This window comes from Pleurodeles waltl, chromosome 3_1, assembly GCF_031143425.1.
Source record: "Pleurodeles waltl isolate 20211129_DDA chromosome 3_1, aPleWal1.hap1.20221129, whole genome shotgun sequence".
Classification (NCBI taxonomy): Eukaryota; Metazoa; Chordata; class Amphibia; order Caudata; family Salamandridae; genus Pleurodeles; species Pleurodeles waltl.
Window position 1 is genome coordinate 1,722,033,699 of NC_090440.1, and position 19,747 is coordinate 1,722,053,445.

Below are 19,747 nucleotides of genomic sequence, written 5' to 3' on the forward strand. Positions count from 1 at the left end.
TAATATCTCTGGAGAGGCACGCCTCCGCATTTTTCCATAAAACTAACAAAGCAAAACGAGTTGCACTCTAAGGAGATCTGCTAAATAAGGCACCCCCAGTTCTTCATGCAAAATTAAGCTGTGGGTGGACGGCGCAAAGGAGAGTAGCCTCCTAAGGAATCAATTGTCCTCCCTCTGAATCGCCTCACAACTCACTAATCCCCGGATCCCTGCCTCATATTGTGCGACAGGAGTGCACTGCGAGTTGTAGATATTCAAAATTGGAGCAAATAAATAGCCCCCCGTCGGATGCGGAAGGCTGCGTGAAGTACCTATGGCTTTGGAACATTTCACCCTCTGCTGGACAATATAAGGAACCCAAGAGCCTGTGTCCATAAACGTAATCCCAAAATAGGAAAAATATTTTATACTACTAAGAGAATTACTGTTCACAGTGAGAGTCACTAACTGTTTTCGCTTTGGGCCTCAAAACATAATAGCCCTAATTATGATCTTGGCGGTCACCAGACCACCAGGGTCACGGTCGTGTTTGGACCGTGCAACAATACGACTTTGGCGAAAGCGCCACGGTCGCACCACCGAAACTGCCAGGTTGCTGCCAGATGACAGCCTGGCGGTCTCGGTGGTTGTAATTCGCCAGAGCAACGCTGCCCTGGGGATTATGAGTCCCCTAGCCACCAGCCTTGGCATGGCGGTAGCCCCGCCACGCAAAGGCTGGTGAAAATGGGGTGCCTGGGCCCCCATGGACAGCCCCATTGCGCTTTCCACTGCCTGAATTATGGGCAGTGAAAAGCGTGACAGGTGCAACTGTCAATGTTAATGCCCTGTTCACCACAGGCCCTGCGTTGAACTCTTAGTAGGGTGGGCGGTGCTCAGGCCGCACAAGCAGCCTGATTGCTGGACAAGTTTGGCAGGCAGCCTCCGCTGCCCACCAAACTCATAATGGGGGCCAATAGGCGATTTGGAAAAATTCGTTTTTAAATCTAACTGGGCCATGAAATCCACAAAAGCGAGTAACAGCAGGCTCAAGTCTCTAGGCGTCTGAGCCATGAGCACTGTGTCATCTGTATACCAAAGTGTTGGCAACAACTTTCCCTTAATTTCCGGCATATCGGGAGTGACAGAGGATAAGGCAAGGCAAATATCATTATTATTCAATATAAAAAGTAAGGAGTCTAACGTGCACCTTTTTCTCATGCCCCACTGAACGTCTACAACGCATGAAACCTCTCCATCAGAACTGATCCTCACTCTTGCCTTCATGTCTGTGTGTAGAAAGCACAAAGAGGTGCACCAAAACTTCAGCCGTTCCCTGGATTAGGAGTAGGTTCCACAGCTGCGACCGATTAACACAATCAAAAACTGACGATAGGTCCATAAAACGAAGTATAAGGGACCATGTTTTGCTATTGTATATTTTCTGAGGACGAGGTTCAGTTTAAGGCCCTATACTTGACCTAAAGCCATATTGGCAGGGGTGCAAAACCGATTGCGCTTGTGCCCATTTCTTAATTCTGTTATATATGACCCTCCCCAAGATCTTAGGGGAAGAGTCAATCAAAGAAATGGGCCTGTAACAGCTTGGAAGAGAACAATCACCTTTTTTGAATAACGGAACTATGATGGAAATAGTCCAGGTGGTAGAAATCCGATTATGAACCAAGTTGTTAAAAACATTTGTAAGTAGGTGGGGGCCTAAAAATTGACATTCAATTTTATTAGGGACCCTGTAAGGACCAGGAGCCTTACCACCTTTGCTCTGGTTTATCGCCTCCACTACCTCACTTACAATAGCTCGAAAATGTGTCAGATTATTGTGCTTAACTACAAGCTTGTTTCCAAGGGAAGGGGTGGCAAAAACACCAACAAAATAGGTCTCCCATGTACTTCTAGTAAAATGACAGGTAATTGGGGACTTTTATGCCTCAGACAAGAGATGGTGGTACAAAATAAAGGACCAATGTAGCACAAGGGGTTACAAAGTTGCGCGGGGGATTGCCTCTTTAATGCCACATTAGCGTTAAAAAAAAATTACACTAGGGCAGCGCAAGGCAGCGGTGGGGGATTGTAGATATGCTGCACTGTTCCATCTTTGACTTCTTTGCTATAATTATATATGTGTAGCACTGCAGTTACCTGCATCTCTCTATGGCTATCATATATCACATTTACAGCTGCCAGAGCGCAACATGTTCATTGAACAACAGATATCCAGTTCCAGCTACACAAGGTCCTCCTACAGTCACTGCTCCAAAGTGAATTTAAAGGAAATGGCAAAGAAGACATAAAAGGGGGATGTAGAAATATGCAGCTGAGGTAAACCTCTATTAAATGTCAGAGTTCATTATTTTATTTCAGCGGTTTACAAATCAATGTAAGCAAGCGCTGATGCACTGCAGGGACTATTGTGTAAATTTGTGATCTTCCTGGACATAGCATCAGTGCACTGAAACACATGTTGGTGGAGTGGAAGGCAACAAACGTCCAATAAGCAGATATTCAATTGTATGGAGAGTTAGGGGCAGATTTATGGAAAGTGACGCTGCACTGAGTGCAACGCCCGTTTCCCTGTGCCCCTTAGCGTCCCCCTACCGTCACAATGTGTGCTCCATATTTAAAATACAGCACACCATGGCACATGGTTGGGGGCAATAATATCATTCTATATGACGCTATTGATGTACTCTGGAGGAGTATTGCCAAAATGTGGGTGCTACTCCTGAAGAGTACACAGGGGCCCATTCTAAGTAATAGAAGCCCCCTTTTAACGCCTGCTATGAGCAGGTGTTAAAAGTGCCATACAAAACGGAGCAAGGAAATCTGTTAGATTTCCTTGCACCATTTTTTTGGCCCCCTAACAGGGGACACCCCATTTGCATACATTATGCCTGGCACAGGCATAATGTAGCACAAAGGGTTACATAGCGGCCCAATTCATACATTTCGCCATTTTGTAAATGTGCGGAAGGATTTTGGCCTTGTTGGGCCACATGACGCTAATTTGGGGCAAGGTCGTGCTAGAGGTTTATAAATATGTCCCTTAGTGTGGTGAATCAACAGACATAGCGTCACATTTTTACCAAGCGCCCCTGGATCAAGTTAGAACAGGAAAAGCAACAGTTTTGCACTTTGAAAACTTAAAAACAACAAAATTTAAATGGTCCCTCATGCAAACTCCAAAAATGATTAATGTGAGCAATGGTCAGTCAGTCAATCAGTTCATATGTATTCGGTTAAAATAATACGAACTATAAAAGATACACGATAAAAACAACCAGTAAGGAGAAAAGTTCATGCACATTCCATCTGTGTCCTAGCTCTCAAAAAGTAACGATGATTAGAGTACTAAACAAAGACAGCTTTGTAAGGGGGTGGTTTGTCCATGAGGAATTGTCTAATCCAGTCACCCACCTCTCTTTTTGATTGTTTCATTTGATAAAATATTGTTATTGTACAGTTTACATCCGTCTTGGTGATTGAGCTAGGGCAGTTACATAGGTCAGGTTGACCTACGGAATTAAAACTCTGCTCTATATGTCTCACCCAAGGAATAGACATAAAGTGATCCACGCCAAGGCAATCTTCCAAGATTGACCTATTCAACTTACCCTCAGGTTTCAGCCACACATTAAGCCATAATATCAATGGACGGAGTTGTAGCACATCAGAAATATAGGACATTCCCAGTTTTTCATGCACCATAATTGAACTCTATGATGTAGGGATAACAATCTTCTCATTAAATTGTTTTCCTTTGTCTGCAGTATTGGTGGAGAACCGTATCCCCATACGTCACACCCATAAGAGCTATTGAGACACCCCCTTTTTTTACATTATAAATTCTCACCATAGCTTTGATGGGTTTGTGGCTTAACCGCCTGTGGATATCAAACACACAATTAATAGACCTCCTAAGTATAAATCTTTTCTGCTTTAGTAGGAGGCTCCAGGTAAGCAACGAACAAATAATATGCCCAGATTGGAGAAGGTCTCCACTTTACTGACTGAATGGCCATTGACAAAGATTCCTATATTTGGTACCCTGAGGAACAATGATCAAATACGCCTTGCATGTACCAGCTGCCAAAATTAGGAAACAAAAAATAGAGGAAATGCCATAATTAGCATGAACAGAGGCCAAATGACAAAATTCACGCAGTGTGGGAAACGTGTCTCTTACCCCTGGCATGGGGTAATTCACAAACAGCATCAAACTAGATCACCTATCCCTAAGGTTTACACTGATGGTGGCACAAGTCTACATTCATATCAGTACAGTCAATGAAAACAACCAAGTAGATTTAGTCAAAGGCCACTTTTGTTTAGCATTTAAAACATGGTTTTGGCAAAGCCAATAGGTCTGACTCATATTGTGATTTACAAACCACACCCTTTGGCTCTAGCAGTGCTGTCAGTAGAAGGCCGGAACCATCTGGGGAATGTTGAAAAGTGATGTTCTTAAAGGATGCAAGGGCTCAGTGGTTGAGGAGAGGACGAAACGAGCTGCGCTAGCAGAAGAGACATGCCAGGCAGCATCCTAGCAGCCTATGAGCAGTGCTGCTAGGTTGTCACTTTAGTGACAGACTCAATTTAAATCACTGACAAAAATATTCAAAAAAGTAATTCAGTAGTCAAACTTGTAATACTTTATGTCATACTTTCCTGCTGTACACAACACAATCTTTTTTTGTTCCTGGTTTAGAGTTTTCTTAAATTCTTTTTGTCAGTGTTCAAGTGCAAGTTTGTCTCTAACATGGCTACCCGCTTCAATGACGGACTCGCTGAGCAGACATCTAAGTGTTTTTCTCACACTCTACATATATTTTAACAGTAGTTAAAATGCTCACATTTCGTTCTGAGTAGCTCTCGCTTGTAGAACATCACACCATTTTTTAAAAACTTTTTCTCACCAGAAAGTGTTTGTGGTCTAGAGGAACTTACAATGTGACTATGCTTATTCCACAGAAATTTTCCTGTGATCCTTCGGTTGAGGAGTGCTGGTCCGACATGCAACACTACTATGAATGGGTTTATTGGCTAATAACGTCTCTGACCAACATGACGGGCTCCAGTGACTGTAAGTCAACAATGACTATTGACAATTACATTTCATTTAGAATCTGTTATTTGCTGGTGGTACAAAAACACTTGTTAATGTACTGGACACTGTCTTAACTACTTGAGAATTCAATGTTAATTCTCAAGCAACTTCCATTGCAGATTGATAGCATTAGGCTAAGCAATAGCAAAGGTTATACATTACTGCCATTAATAGTCTATATTTCCTTTACTGAACATTCAGTAAAGGCTTTGAAAGTTGGATATCAGGTAACATTGTCTATGTGGATATTTGTTTTAGAATGCATGAGAATGATTAACAATATGAAGAAGATGCAATTAATTACGATGGGTTTTGCATATTAACTAGGCCACCAACCGTGGGCACATTTTGTTTTTTGTCTTGGACTGAGCCACTTAGTAACAGCTAGAACCAATCAATGTCTTGAATTTCTGAAGTTCTCCCAGGTGTACCTATGGAAATGAAGTTTGTAGAAAGGAATAATGAATGCCCCATACAAAGGGACAAAATATCGAACAGAGGGATATAAGGATTTACTGTTCCTAAATCCACATCAATGTACCTTGAAGATATATATATCAACATGGTAAGTAAATGTGGAGTTAGGTATAGAAAATGTATAGAAACATAACTTTCAATATTTTGTTCCTCAGTATTGTTGTAATGATATTCTATCATGGTGATATTTGGGACTCAGTATTACCAAGCCACACCAATATGAATATTTATTGCTGATGAAAGTTACCAGTATGAGACTTCTTTTGACATGATCATTCTAAAAAATATAGGGCTCAAGCAAATCAAAGTAGTTTACAGAAATGTGAATAAAAATACCTTTGCTTTTTGCTTTGCAGATGATGCTAATTTTGAGACCAAATTCCTGGCCTTCAATTACTTCTGTGACCTCTCTCACACATAGTTTTGGCTTCCTTGCACTGGACCGTTTAACACAATGCTTCTGAAGTCAACGACTTTGGTTTCCTCTTCATTGCCAAAATCTCTTAAGACCCCCAGATAAGCCAGGCACCAATTTCCCATTTCTTCTAACTGCAAACTCACTGCATAAAATAATGTGCTACCTGCACGTTATTGAGACAGTCACCTTTGTCAGCGTTTTCATCTTCTTCAGGCAGAACAGTGGTAACAGCCTATGCTTTAGTTTTTCACTACTCTTTATTTGCAGTTTCCAAAGAATATGCTTTGGTGTTGTGCACTGGTCCTAACACCAACAAGGCCTCCTGTTCTTCGCCCAGAAATATAAACATAAGTAGTCAGAAAGAGGCTCTATGATTCAACCATCAGCTCCTTGTGTACATCTTCTGTCACTGCAAAGTCTGGTGTTGTGCCATTGCTCTATCTGTCCTCGCTACTTCCATTTGGAACTCTCTATTTCAAATGACATGTGCGTATGGCGTTTCTCTCCATTGAACAATCCCCATCCTGCACTCCCCTCACCCGCACTTTTTGTTTGCTTCCGTCGGGAGAGCGCCAAGAGACCACCTGGTTAGTGTCTTTAATGCTGTAAACATGTTGGAAATAAACTACATAGTGCCAGCCTTATGATGAATGCAGTAATGATGCTTCTCAAAGTCTAGTTTGTATAATCACTAGCTCGTTGCAGTAGAAGCGTCTTTTTCAAGTGCCATTGAACTATCTTTGCCGAATATTTGAGGGTTTTGTGTACTAGGTGATCAAGATATGAATTTCACACATGTCGCCCACAGGTTCCCTTGACATCTCTTCCATGGATGTGGTGTGTGAGGACAGCACTCTCTGGCAACAGTTTTATCAGAGTGCAGTGACTGCAGTACAGACAGCAATGCAGAACCACACAGCAGTGCAGAGGTAAGGAATTACACATCATGCAATGAAGACTGACGTACCCACGGCCAGATTAAAAAATAAGTAGGACTGGGCAAAGTTTCTCAATAGGTAGAACTGGGAAAATTCTCTGATATGCCACAAATGACTATTTCCCAACAGGCCAACCCACTTACTTGTTAACATAAGGAGGATTCTAAGCGTTATATAACACATATACACAAGCTAAAACCATCATTTTATGAAAATATGAGCAACAAAATTTACTTAGGGTGATGCTATGAAACACATTGTAAGTAAGTGGTCCTGGGTAGGTGTTAATGTCTGTCCAAATAGCAGTAATGGCATTCTTAAATGGGGTATCCATGTAGCAATTGCATTTTTTAAAGGAGAAGGTTATATTAAATGCATGTGAAATTTGAAGGGTTGAAAATTACTGTAACAGTTCAAATAATAAGCATTATGAAAAGAGCAGGAGAATTAATACAGGAGAGGGCATTATGAAGATAAGTCTCTTAATTTAATATGACTATCACATTAGTAAGTTGATGTTGGAACATCACAATGTGTTCTAGCGTGTTCTCTCACAGTAAATTCAACCACGGTTTACAATTAAAAGCTCCTGTTTTAATGGTTTGGTTGGAAACTGCCTTGCTACCTCACAGTGTTCACAATACTGTAACGGGCAACTGCCTAGATGTAGATGAGCTGAAGAGGTCATTTGAGACATGTAATCAAAATTGTATATGAGGGACTGTTCTTGAACTGGACCCTGGTGTGAGAAATTGGGTTATTTGGGAGGTTTTATCCCTACCAAACTAATAAACACAATCTGATTACATTACAACCCAATTCACAGGGAGTCCATGCTTTACCCCTGGCAGCTATGGCAACAAGCAATTGTCAGAGCATTATGCAGTCATGGCTCGCTTTGCTCACAAGCGGCGGGGTGAGTGCGACGCACGGGGGTGGGGCAAGGGGTGAGGGTGGGAGTGTGTAAAATGTAATTAAAAAAATAATTAAAAAAAATAAAAACTTACCTGATCCGCTTCGCTGCCCCGCTTTCTCCCGTCACTGCAAGCACAGGCTCCCAGCCTGTCCTGTGGTCAATCCTGATGCTGCTCAGAGCAGCGTCAGCATTGGCTGATAGTGCCCAGCCAGGGTGCTCCGAGGCAGATTGGGAGCCTGTGCATGCTCTCTCCAGCCCAGCAACTATGTTGCTGGGCTGGTGAGAGCCTACTGGGTATGTGTGTTTGACCGGCCCGAGACGGCCGGCCAACATCACATGCGCACTGAGAGGAGCGCACAGTGCACTCTCCTCACTGCTCGTCACACCTGTGGCCCCGCCCCTGTGGTTTATTATCGTTTTGATTGTTAAAGGTTTTGCAGCTTCTGCTGCTGGTGGGGGGGGCAACGTTCTTCTGCCCTAAAGTAGGAGCCGCCACTGGCAATATGTACTACATTCAAACAGTGCCAGTGATAATCAATTTAAGAACATGATTCCCAAACAAGTTAGGAAAAGTTGTTTTAAACGTATTAACCAAAAGTCACAAAAATGGTTAAAATGGATTAGATGAACTAGAAGTATGGATTTTTTATGTTTTAAAGCAACATTTTAAAAATGCCGGTAAAGGTAATTGTGAGTCTATGTGCATTGCTTAGAAAAGGTCAGCAGAGGCCACTCTATACCAAAAACAAAAACATGCAGAGTTAGCAGCACACTGTTCTGTTTTGTAGAGGCCTGTAGGCCAAGTACAGAGTCAATGATCTTTCACACTGGTATGCTCCAATGCCTTCATTATTCATGGTACTCTTCTGTCAGACTCTGGGCACAACTCCAAGCATGAAGTGGACCTCTCTACCACTTCTTCTTGCTACAAGTAAGAGTCCATTCTTTTCTGATGATGGGAAAGCCCCTCTTGGTCTTTTCTACAGGACCACAACGTGAGGAGATGAGACCTCTAAGCGACAGGTCTCTGTCCTGCTAAATATCTCACAAGATCTAATGCAGTACACTCACAACTGGCTAGCTGGATCTTTTTCAAAGATGGAGCCATTCCATGCTTTTTGTGCACCTGTAGCGGTGAACAGGTTACCAGCCAGATGATTGATCCTGAATATTAGGTGCTATTCAGCCTTATTTCTTCAGCAGTCGGGCAGAATTCTCCTTTCTTCCTTCAGGTGTTCTTCTGGGCTCAGGAATGTTCATAGGTGGTGGCGATGAGATGCCATTCATATCCTGTGCACTAGCCAGTAATCAGTGAGTCACCTTTGTCCAATCCTGACAGCTTTCTCATGGAAAAACAAACTTATTTTTACCACTCAACTTTCTCAAACATTGCAAAAGAGTATCTCTTTTGCGATGGCACTAGCCTTCCCAAGCAAGAGCTGGCATCCACTTTCAGGTCCACCACTAAGGAAAGGAGGGAATACCCCCCGTCCCTGAAACCGGTATTTCCTAATGATGCAGACAGAGTTGACCGTGGGAAAGGGCTCCGCAGCTGAGTTATTTCTTTTCATTTGAAAGAGGAGGCTTTTATGGCACTTCTTTGTGTTGCTATTTGTTCCTGTACCCATAGTGTTGGCTCATCCTTCATAACTGGTCAGTATTTACATCACTTCAGCCATCCTGCTCTTAGATGAGGCTGCATTGTCCTCCACGAGGACAGCATTTCACACCGTATTAGGGTTGTAATTGCAGTCTGTGCATGAAAGGCAGTCAGCCAAACTTGTTTTAATTCTAGTTTGCTCTCAAGCTACACAAAACATTGAAAATTATGTTTTTACATTTTTTTCCAGGGAAAGTTAGAAAAAAGGTTTTTTCTATTACTAGGAAGGGAAAATGGAACTTGGAGCACACAATGACAACTTTTGGCAACTTTTTTTCTGTGAATATATATTTTCTTACACAGTGGCAGGTATCACCTTTCAAATATGAATCGGCATCCCTTTACACTGAAAATGCGTTTTTTTTAATTGCCTATACCATTTCACCTCGTATATGTATTTGCACCATATTTGACAGTCTCTTGGCATTGCCAAATAAGATCTGGCATGCCTATTTTCATGCAGATCTATGAAGATGCAGAGAAGTTAAGTGGGGATGAAAACTTATCCTATGGGGTGCTGTGGGTACCCAGAGGTGTGAAAAACTCGAGTTCCCCACCTTGAGGAAAACATAGAAAGTGGTGCACTATTCATAAATCAAAAGGGAATTGTGATCCCAGTAGCTGCTATTTTAGGTGTCAGAATTGTGAATGATTCATAAATTGATTATGTTTCGCAACTTTTATGCCGCGAAAAAAGGTTTCACAGGTAAGAGGAGGCACCAGAATGATTGTCTGGCCCCAGGGCTTGGGCTGCTGGCAGGGGTTGGATATGCTGTGTCAGGACAGGCGAAGGGCCTTGGTGCAGGTCAAGTCCATCAACCGAACCCAACTGTGCACAGCAAAAGTCTGTGGAACACAGGGTTGAGAAATTAAGTATGTCATATAAAACAAATGAAATTCACTGAAAAAATATAAAGTGTTGGGTCTGGCTCAAACATAAATATCAATAAAATTTGCCGCTTATGGCTATCAACACCCACAACACACGCCATAAGCTGTGCCGCCTGCAAAGCTCAAAATATCAATTTGCCAGTGCCACCGAAACAAAGAGCTATCAAGAGAACAACATGGAAGGAGGTGTGAGTTATGGTGTCTGTTGTGTGATCTGGTGACCATACCTGAAAAATTTAATTGCTTTTGCGCATCTAAGCAAAGACCATAACTCAGGGCCTCATTTAGAGCTTGACAGGCAGGGTACTCCATTTCAAATCCTACAGAGTATGCTGTCTGCCAAACCCTCAGTCCACCCGCCTCATTTAGAGAGGGGCAGGCCTTAAGTGATCCACTTATGGTGCCCCCGTTGGCTCTATCACTTGAAAACGTATTCTGATGGAGTAGGGGGCCATCGAAAGAATGGATGGTGTAATGTTTTTTTTCTGTCCATCATTGCTGGAAAAAACCTGGTGGTAAGGGACAGAAAAAAAAATACTGCCCCCCCCCCACACGCCGGGAACATTTTCCTAGGGTAATGAGGTCATTAGTTTTTTTTATCTTTCAGAAACAAACTCCTGCTTTGCAAGTTTGTTTCTGAAAAAACACTTTTAAAAAGGTTTGGTGAACAGCTGTTGAAACCGACAGCAGCTGTTCACCAAACGTTTTGTATGTTGAAAGAAACCACTATGAAAGCTATGCCTTTCAATGTAGAGAAATGACCCCTGGTAAAGTGGTTATTTCTAAATCTGATGGATATTAATAATGTCCCTCACCACTCTAACAGACAGAGTACTGTCCATCAAACCACACATCAATCCCTCAGTATAAAATTAGTTTTTTAATTAATAGATAAACACTTTTCCTTGTTGTATGTTGCTGCAGTGGTTTAAAACTGTAGCCTAAACAGGACACAATAGTGATGTCTGGGGTCAAATACTTTACTCAGAAAGATAAGTGGTGTAAATATGCACTGCTTCCTACCTATCATATTTATCTTTAGTGCCACTGGTGCAGTTCTCGCACCAACTGAATGTGGGCCTTTTCAGAAAGTAAACCAGTAAAGATAACTAATTAAACAATACATTTAGGGTCAGAGCACACATACTTGGCACTGAATATCAGTGTCACAGTGCACTGTCATAATATCAGCAAAACCAACAAATATATGGACACTGCGAAATTATTTTCTTTCATTTACAGATCCATGGGGACCCTGAGTCCTGTTAATTATTGCGCACTTTGGTTTGTCATCACAAAGCCATGTTACAGCTCCTCTTTATAGAGGAATGATGAACGCTCTAAGAGATATTAGAATACAACATTGTTATTAAATGTCTTCTTAGATTTTTTGTCAGCTTTTTAATATGAACTCAGATCAGAGGCCAGAGGGGTAGAAAAAAGATTAGACAGAGGGTAATAGAAGTAGAAGAACCACGTTTTGGGTGATTAGTGTATTGCTGCACCTAAATAGCTGCACTGAAATAGTATTTGAAACTAAATGTCAAATTGCTGCATAACCCATAAATCAGTAGCCATTGCGGTGCTAACAATACACCAACTTCAGGCATTAGACACTAAAGTTATTATCCTTATTTTTAATCATATATAGTTTATAGTTCACTAATTGGTCAGTGCTTCAGGTGATATTATTTTCTGGCAAAGCAATTTTGGTTAGCTATTCAACTGTATTGGAGCATTGTTTGACATTATGGCCCTCATTCCGACCCTGGCGGTCCAAGACCGCCAGGGCCGCGGGCAACGGAAGCACCGCCAACAGGCTGGCGGTGCTTCATTGCCCATTCTGACCGCGGCGGTCAGAATGGGTGCTACTGCACCCGTCGCATACCTGCAACACCGCCGGCTCCATTCGGAGCCGGCTTCTGTGTTGCAGGCCCTTTCCCGCTGGGCCGGTGGGCGCTCGCTTGGCGGGCGCCCGCTGGCCCAGCGGGAAAGTCAGAATGGCCCCCGCAGTCTTTGGACCGCGGGCGGCCATTTGGCGGTTCCCGCCAGGTGGGCGGCGACCGCCGCCCGCCCGGGTCAGAATGACCCCCTATATCTTTGGGCACAGTATGTAGAAATGGGGCTACTTCACTGTGCACGAAATATATGATGGGGTTTATTTCAACTAAAGCAAAATGTATAAGATCACCATTTCTGCTGTGGCTAAACATTTTTCTGATGTGTATCTATTGTTTCCTACTGGGAATATTATTTTCTGGTGGACACATACTTGTTTTTGTGCTTCTGCAGAGAGAGGATGATTCATGGCACTAGACCTTCTAGGACTGGAGTTTCCCAGGGTCCTCTTCAACGTTGTTCCTATAGTTTGTAGTCAATATAAGTTTTAACAAGCATTGCAATAGGTCTTGCATTAGCAAGAGTTACAGCTGTTGGCGTTGTAAATGATAATGACAACCTCACATGTGGGACCTTATACATGCAGCAAATTAAACCTTCATCAGAAATAAACTGTATTTGTGCATTCCTTCATACAATTATTGTTAGACTGTAATGATATGAACAGCCCCTACAGAGCACCACAGTAAAAATAGTATTTGGAAGAAACATGGTCATATAAACATATATTCAGCCCCTAGAGGGCATAATCACATAAAAAAGACTGATAAAGAATATTGCAGTGTAATCATATAATCAGCCCCTTAAGGGCATAGTGTATAACACATTTTCAGGCCTAGCAGGCCTTTTAAATATCAATTAACTGTCAAGTCAGTGACACAAGGGTGCAGTGTTACAGGTCATTACTAGATGTCCCTGTAGAGTCAACAGCAGAATGTGCAGTACCACTGGTCCATAGCAGAAGGTACAATACCTCTGGTCTAGATGTTCCTGAAGAGTCAACAACAGACGGTGCAGTACCACTGGTTATTGCTTGATGACCTGATCATTCTTCAACCCAGACAGAGCAAAGCGCAGGCCAAGCAAGACTATCAATACAATATTACAAACAAGGCTCTTATAACACAAACTCCTCTCAACTGTAAAAAAAAAAAAAAAAAAACGTTTTAGCTATGAGAAAATGTAATTGTTCATTGAATGGAGGAAGAGGTTATGATATTAGGGTCCCCTCTCACCTAGTGTGACCCACAAGATTGCCTAACAGAAACAGAACATCATTATAAATGTTTTGGGGGTGGTCCTATTGCCCTAGGACCACAACTTTCTGAAATGTATTTTAAAATGAATACCTGCAAAGCATTATGGAGTGAGTTTCCCCGAGTGCAGTGAATATTGTAGTATTGGGATTTGCCTGCAAAGCATTATGGGGTGAGTTTCCCCGAGTGCAGTGAATATTGTAGTATCAGCTCTTCTGCTGTGCTGGGAGAGCCGCTGTTGAAGATTCATTACTAGGTCGATTTCATGCGATATAAAGCAACAAAAAAAATTACAAAACACAGGTACAACACAACTACTTGTAATTACTGCTTATGTAAACTAAGGACCAAGTGAACACGGAAAACGAACTGCGCACATGAACACAAGTGCTCAGTGACAAACACGAGAGGCAAGAAACAAAGAAAAATAGTCCATCCAAACAACAGAAAATGATTCAAGGCGTACGTAAACTGTACTTGGCTGGTGCTCCTCGGCCAAGTACAGGAAATGACGTATTGGCTGCCAGACCACTTAGGAGGCAGCACAACAAGTATGACACTGCCTTCACCCTATTGGAAGTGGCAGGCAATGGCAGGAGGGACCAAATGCCTATTCCCCTAACAACAGGATTTCCAGACAGCGCATGTGCGCTGCCTAGGCTCAACCTAAAAAGTGAATTGAATAGCATTGATTGGCCATTTATTTTTATTCCTTTGATTGTGAGGCCCACAATCCATCCTGTAAAAGAACTGGCTCATCATTATTGTACTTGAGGAGAGTTTGCATCCTCGTATTGGTTGTAATGAGGGTTGTATTGGTGTGGCCATCTATACGTGTTCATCAATCACTACATTGCATTGTGCTGTGAATATCAGTACTCATATAGTGCATATAGTAAAATCAGGCGAAACAAATAGCTTAGCCTGGCGATTGCATTTGCAGTACCATGTTTGGTTACCAGCCCTCAACATAGATATACCAGTTAACGCAACGTTCAAGACTTCAGAGATGTATAATCATGCCAAAACGTAGCATTACTTAAGGTTTGAGTATGCACAGACGTAGTATTGATTTTATTATGCCTATACCTCTGTTTGGCATCGTTTTAGTGCTTTTAGTGTGTGCTAGGTTGTCTGTCTGGAAGATAGCATCCAAATTTATTGATCACCTAAGTGTTTTCTGCTAAAAGAGCATACACAGTTTAGTAGGGATCACGGTGATAGCCCATGGGCGGGGTATCTGCCTTGTACATGAGGATTCACAGGTTAGTGAAATGGCGCTCCCATAGGTCAGATATCTCTTTCTCTTTATTTCTATGTCCTTTGTGTTGTGTGATGAGAGGCCAGTTTGAGTATCAAGATACTGCCCACTGCATAAATATGTAGCAGCAGCAACAACTGCCAGCAATGAGGAGACACTCCAGTAACAATATTAGGATGGGTGTAGAATGTGAGTGTGAACAGCTCAGTATTGTTGGTCCTTATATAGCAAGGACATCCATTCAAATGTTTATATATATATGCACACACACACATTTATATATATATATATATATATATATATATATATATATATATATATGCACTTATTTAGCTGGTTCAGTATCAGTTGAGTTGAACTTTCATCAGTAACTAATGGATGTAAATAAAATGATGGTACATAACTTAACTTGTGAACGTGCACCTTTGCCTGTTCACTCCGAAGAGAACCCCTTTCCTTTAAATTGTAGAGTTTTTATAAAATAACCTGGAATATTAAGCAAGTGGAATGTTGTCTTTTTAAATCTGGAGGGTAGTTCATCATGAAATAAATCTGTGTCATCCATGAATCGTCTCAGAATTTACATGTGGAACATGGCTGAAATGAAATTATTTCTAAAGGTACATCTATGTCTAGTTGGGCCATGGCATGTGGTGATTGGGAGCTGTGTTGTAAGAGTTGCATGCACTTTGTAGTGTGAACTATGGTACATCAGTTTTGGTTATGTGTCTTAGAAACTAAGCTCTGCAGCTTGATCGTGGTACTGATCCATGGGAACGGGTATCTATCTAGGAGCTTTTACAGAAAAGAGAAGTCAGGGGCTATGAAAGTAAAATCTCATCAGATGGCCTATTCTCATGATTTTATTTCCTTTCTTTTACAGAATCCTGAATCAAGGGTGGGCTTTTTTTCAAAAAAATGGCCTTGAGGAAATATTTAACCTGGCATTAAATTCTCAGCCCACCAACCAGCCTTCATGGAATCAGGAGCTGACACCGATTATGAATGACCTCCTAAAGCTGCTTCTAAATGTCACACAAGAGAAGTTTTCCATGTCATTTCAAAGCTCCTTCCTCAATTACAGCAGCATTTACATGGAACCCTTGCAGACACTTTTGGAAACAATCCAACAGACAGTGCTTCAGAATATTAAGCAAGTAGATGAAAATAACTGGGCAAATCTTCTAAAAATCATTTTAAACACAGCTCAAAACACACAGCTCTGGAAGAATTTTTCATTTGGTTCCAACCATCCCTTAAATGAAACTATTGAAGGCTGGATGTCCTTGAGCTCACAGGCTGGTAACAGCTCTTTCAATTACAATGCATTCCTTATTCAGGTCTTCGCTACTCTAAGCCAGCCTGAGTTTACACAGCTATTGCAAAGTGTGCAAAACTTCTTCATGGCCAACCACACCAGCACACAAAGCCTGGAAGTTCTGTTAAATTCCATGAAGCTCTTCACCCAAATTCTGAGCATGAAAGTTACAGATGATCTCAGTATACTTGGTGAAGTCTATCTCAAACAGATACTTAACACACTTTTGTCTGGCAACAGTCTACAAAGAGCACTTTCCCTTTTGACTCCATACATCAAAATGAGCAGCCAACACCTTTCACTGAACTCAAAAGACTTTAGCAATATTACCTTAGAAATTTTGTCATTTCTGAACCCAAGTAATCTGCAGAATGCTGGCATCTCTGGAGGCAACATCTCCTCTACTTTACTTTCTCTCTTTTCTGACTTCATACCAATGGAATATCAAGACATTTTTCAAGGAGTAGTAAATGCTACACTAGACATCCTTGAATCAATTGTGGTATGCAAAACTGAACCTTCAAACTGTGTGCAGTTCCAACTGGCTGCTAAAACGGGCACATTCACCAACCCTCTTTCAATGTTTTTATCCTCCAATATTACAGAGTTTCTCCAACTGTCTAATAAGGTTCTAAATGTTACTAGCTGCTACAACAAGACACAATTAGACCCTTTACTGTGCACTTTGGACCTCACACTCACCCTTGTGGAGCTTCTGCAGACATTGCAGCTCCCTCAGCCAGTACTAGACCGAATTTCAATTGTGGGCTCAATTGTTCAGTACTGGAAGAGTGAAACTGGGGGTAATGCAACAGTGGATGAGCACCTCAGCTATCTCCATAACCTCACAACAATTATCTTCCAAAATGAACCTGTGCTTCTCGAAATATGCACCTCTATCTCAGAGATTGTGCTGGCTCTGAATGCAACCAATTTGAGTAACAAATCCAATGGACTTAGTCAGACCATGAAAGTGCTCTTAGGCATGATGCAGTTCAGTGACTCTGCAGCCCTCAGATATAATATGAGCAGTGATTTCTTTTTTAACATCAATGACACACTTGAGAATGCTAAAATACTGCTTCAGATTTTAGCGTGGCATCTCAACCACCTAACAAACCAAACTGAAGTTCAGAACATTTCAAATGTGATTTACCACATGTACAAAATTACACTGCTAATTGCAGAAAACTCTACAACCAACAGTTGGAACTTCACAGAATACCTTTCAAATACACTCGGTGAGTTAAGTGGGTTACCAGATCTTCTTAGTATTTTGAGATTTCTTTTTCAAGATCACATCCAGCAGCTTCAACTGTTCCTTAATACAAAGCAGGCTGCACTTGGAATGCTGTTTCCCAGTAATGAAGGTCTATCATTACCTTGGCTTGCCCTTAAAACTGAAGATGTGCAAAGAGTTCTGCAGTTGGCATTGACACTTCTACAGGAATTTGGTGTAAATCAATCAGAAACCAATGTTGTGCTCAGATCTATAGACAATATAATTCAAGTTCTGAAGTATCTGATGCAGCACTTGGCAGCTTTGGGCCCTGACAGCAATGCCCTCTATCCTAGTTTTGATAATGAGACTGCTCATGTAGTGTATGCATTGTTTGCAGAAGGAACAAGCATCCTTCATGAAACAAAAAAAGCAGCTGCAAGTAAGGAAATATTTCAGAGACTCTATCATTTCACACACCTGTTGGTGAAGGACAGGAATGGGACTGTTTTGCAGAATGCCTCATCATTTGAATCAGAACTGCTGAACATCTTGTTTTCAGCAATCCATCCCTTTTTAGGTGAGAATACAAGCGAGGCAAATCCTAGGACTTGCTCTGTCAAGGATGCTCTTCACATAATAAGTCAAGTCATCTTTCAAAACAAGACGCTCAATGAGTCTATGGCAGAAACAGATTGCCAGATGCCTTTCACAGTGATGCCATTTGAAAATGGCACCACGCTAAACCAAACCCTTGGGGAAACTCTGCGACTCATCGTGCAGATAATTGGACTGTCAAATGAATTCAGTACTAACTTTGAGCTTGGACAAGCAAATGCTGTAGGGGAGTTCATGGCATGCATTATCAAATCTTTGCGACTCTCAATCAGTGTCCTTCTGAAAATTAGTAATCTGTCTGGAATCAAGGGACCCTGGATTCAAGTCATGTATGAAACCCTCACTTCCATTTCCGAAGAAGTACCAGAAAGCCACATCTCATGCATAACACCCAATTCCCAAATTCTAAACCTTGTAGACAACATATGCCTAAACCACTCCAATCCTTTCCATGTTGTGATCACCTTCATTTACAATCAGGCAAACCTATTGTTACATGGCTCATTGAGCAAACAAACCAATTGGTCCAATACGATTACACAGATTCTAGGTTTCATGCATGGTCATCCATATTGGAATAATACAATTTATGAACTGTTCTTTCAGTGGTCAAACTCATCTGAGTTGTTTGAGTTTTCAACAGTCTGGAGCATTGTAAACACCATTTTGAGAACAGATTGGAATTCAACAGAAATAGATGCTCTGGTTAACAATTTAGAAGCCTTAAAAAGTGCTGTTGATTTAGCAAGGAACAAAATAGGGCAAGAAGCTGAGCAAGTTTATGAATTCTTCGTAAGTGTTCTCTATGATATACAGACTTTAGGCTTACTAGACTTAACAAACATGCACAACGTGACACTGAGTTCAGCTGCCATCTCACAGTGCAAACTGTTTTCTTATTTAATTGACCGCATAATTTTCAATCAAACACAGGCTTCAACAAATAATGGATTGCTATCCAATTTAAGCTTATGGACCTGCAGCTTTTTAAGCACAAACATTTCATTTTCCGTGCCGGAGGACGGATTAAAGATACTTAGAAGCATTCTCCTTTCAACATCTCTGGCTCCAGGAAACATATTCAAGTACCTAAATGTCACTGAAAACCTCTTTGCAGCCCTCCAAGAAGCCATGCTGAGTGGCCAAAGTTTCAGCAATGGGTACATAATGCAGACTGTGTCTGAGCTTTTTAGACCGCTGATTGAGGTCATTGATGAAATAAAGATTGCTAGTCAACTTGGAACAAACCCAGCACTTCGAGACCTCTTCTCCTTGATTCACATCATACAAAACGACACATCATCCAATGCAAGTGGCATCACAGTTGGTGAAAAAGCCATTTTCTGGACTGCCAGTATTTTAAGAGAGCTTCTGAAAACCATTAATGCCACTTCTGCCGTGGGAGGCATCTCCTCTGCTTCCAACATATTGCAAATGCTCTTCCATAGCAACTACAACTCACCCGATGAAAACAGTGTAGGAGGCCGGTAAGTCACATTGTAAGATTGTTGTTTTGAGTGGCCCATGTATAAAAACATGTTTTAGAATCTGAAATGTGTGTTTGTAGCCTTGAACAACAAAGAGCAGATCCTCTCTAGCCCTGCTGGAAATTAAGAGACTGTGGGTTGATCTTTATGGAAAACTTACTATAGGCCTGTCTTCCTGTTGTATTCCACTTGAAGCCACCTTATCTTCACGGTAATTAAATCTGAAAAATGCTTTCTAAGGCTTAAAGCAAGTGCAAAAATACATAGCAATGCAGCCTACTGTTTTAG

The 19,747-nt window shown here is 41.5% G+C and overlaps 1 protein-coding gene across 1 annotated transcript in view; it reads left to right on the plus strand.

Moving 5' to 3' along the window:
- Positions 1 to 19,747, plus strand: part of ABCA12 (ATP binding cassette subfamily A member 12) — a 507,999-nt gene that overhangs the window by 200,641 nt on the left and 287,611 nt on the right. The window contains exons 10-12 of the mRNA XM_069225635.1: positions 4,966 to 5,077; positions 6,805 to 6,925; positions 15,701 to 19,459. Coding sequence (XP_069081736.1) covers positions 4,966 to 5,077; positions 6,805 to 6,925; positions 15,701 to 19,459 — 3,992 coding nt within the window. The remainder of the gene's footprint in view (positions 1 to 4,965; positions 5,078 to 6,804; positions 6,926 to 15,700; positions 19,460 to 19,747) is intronic.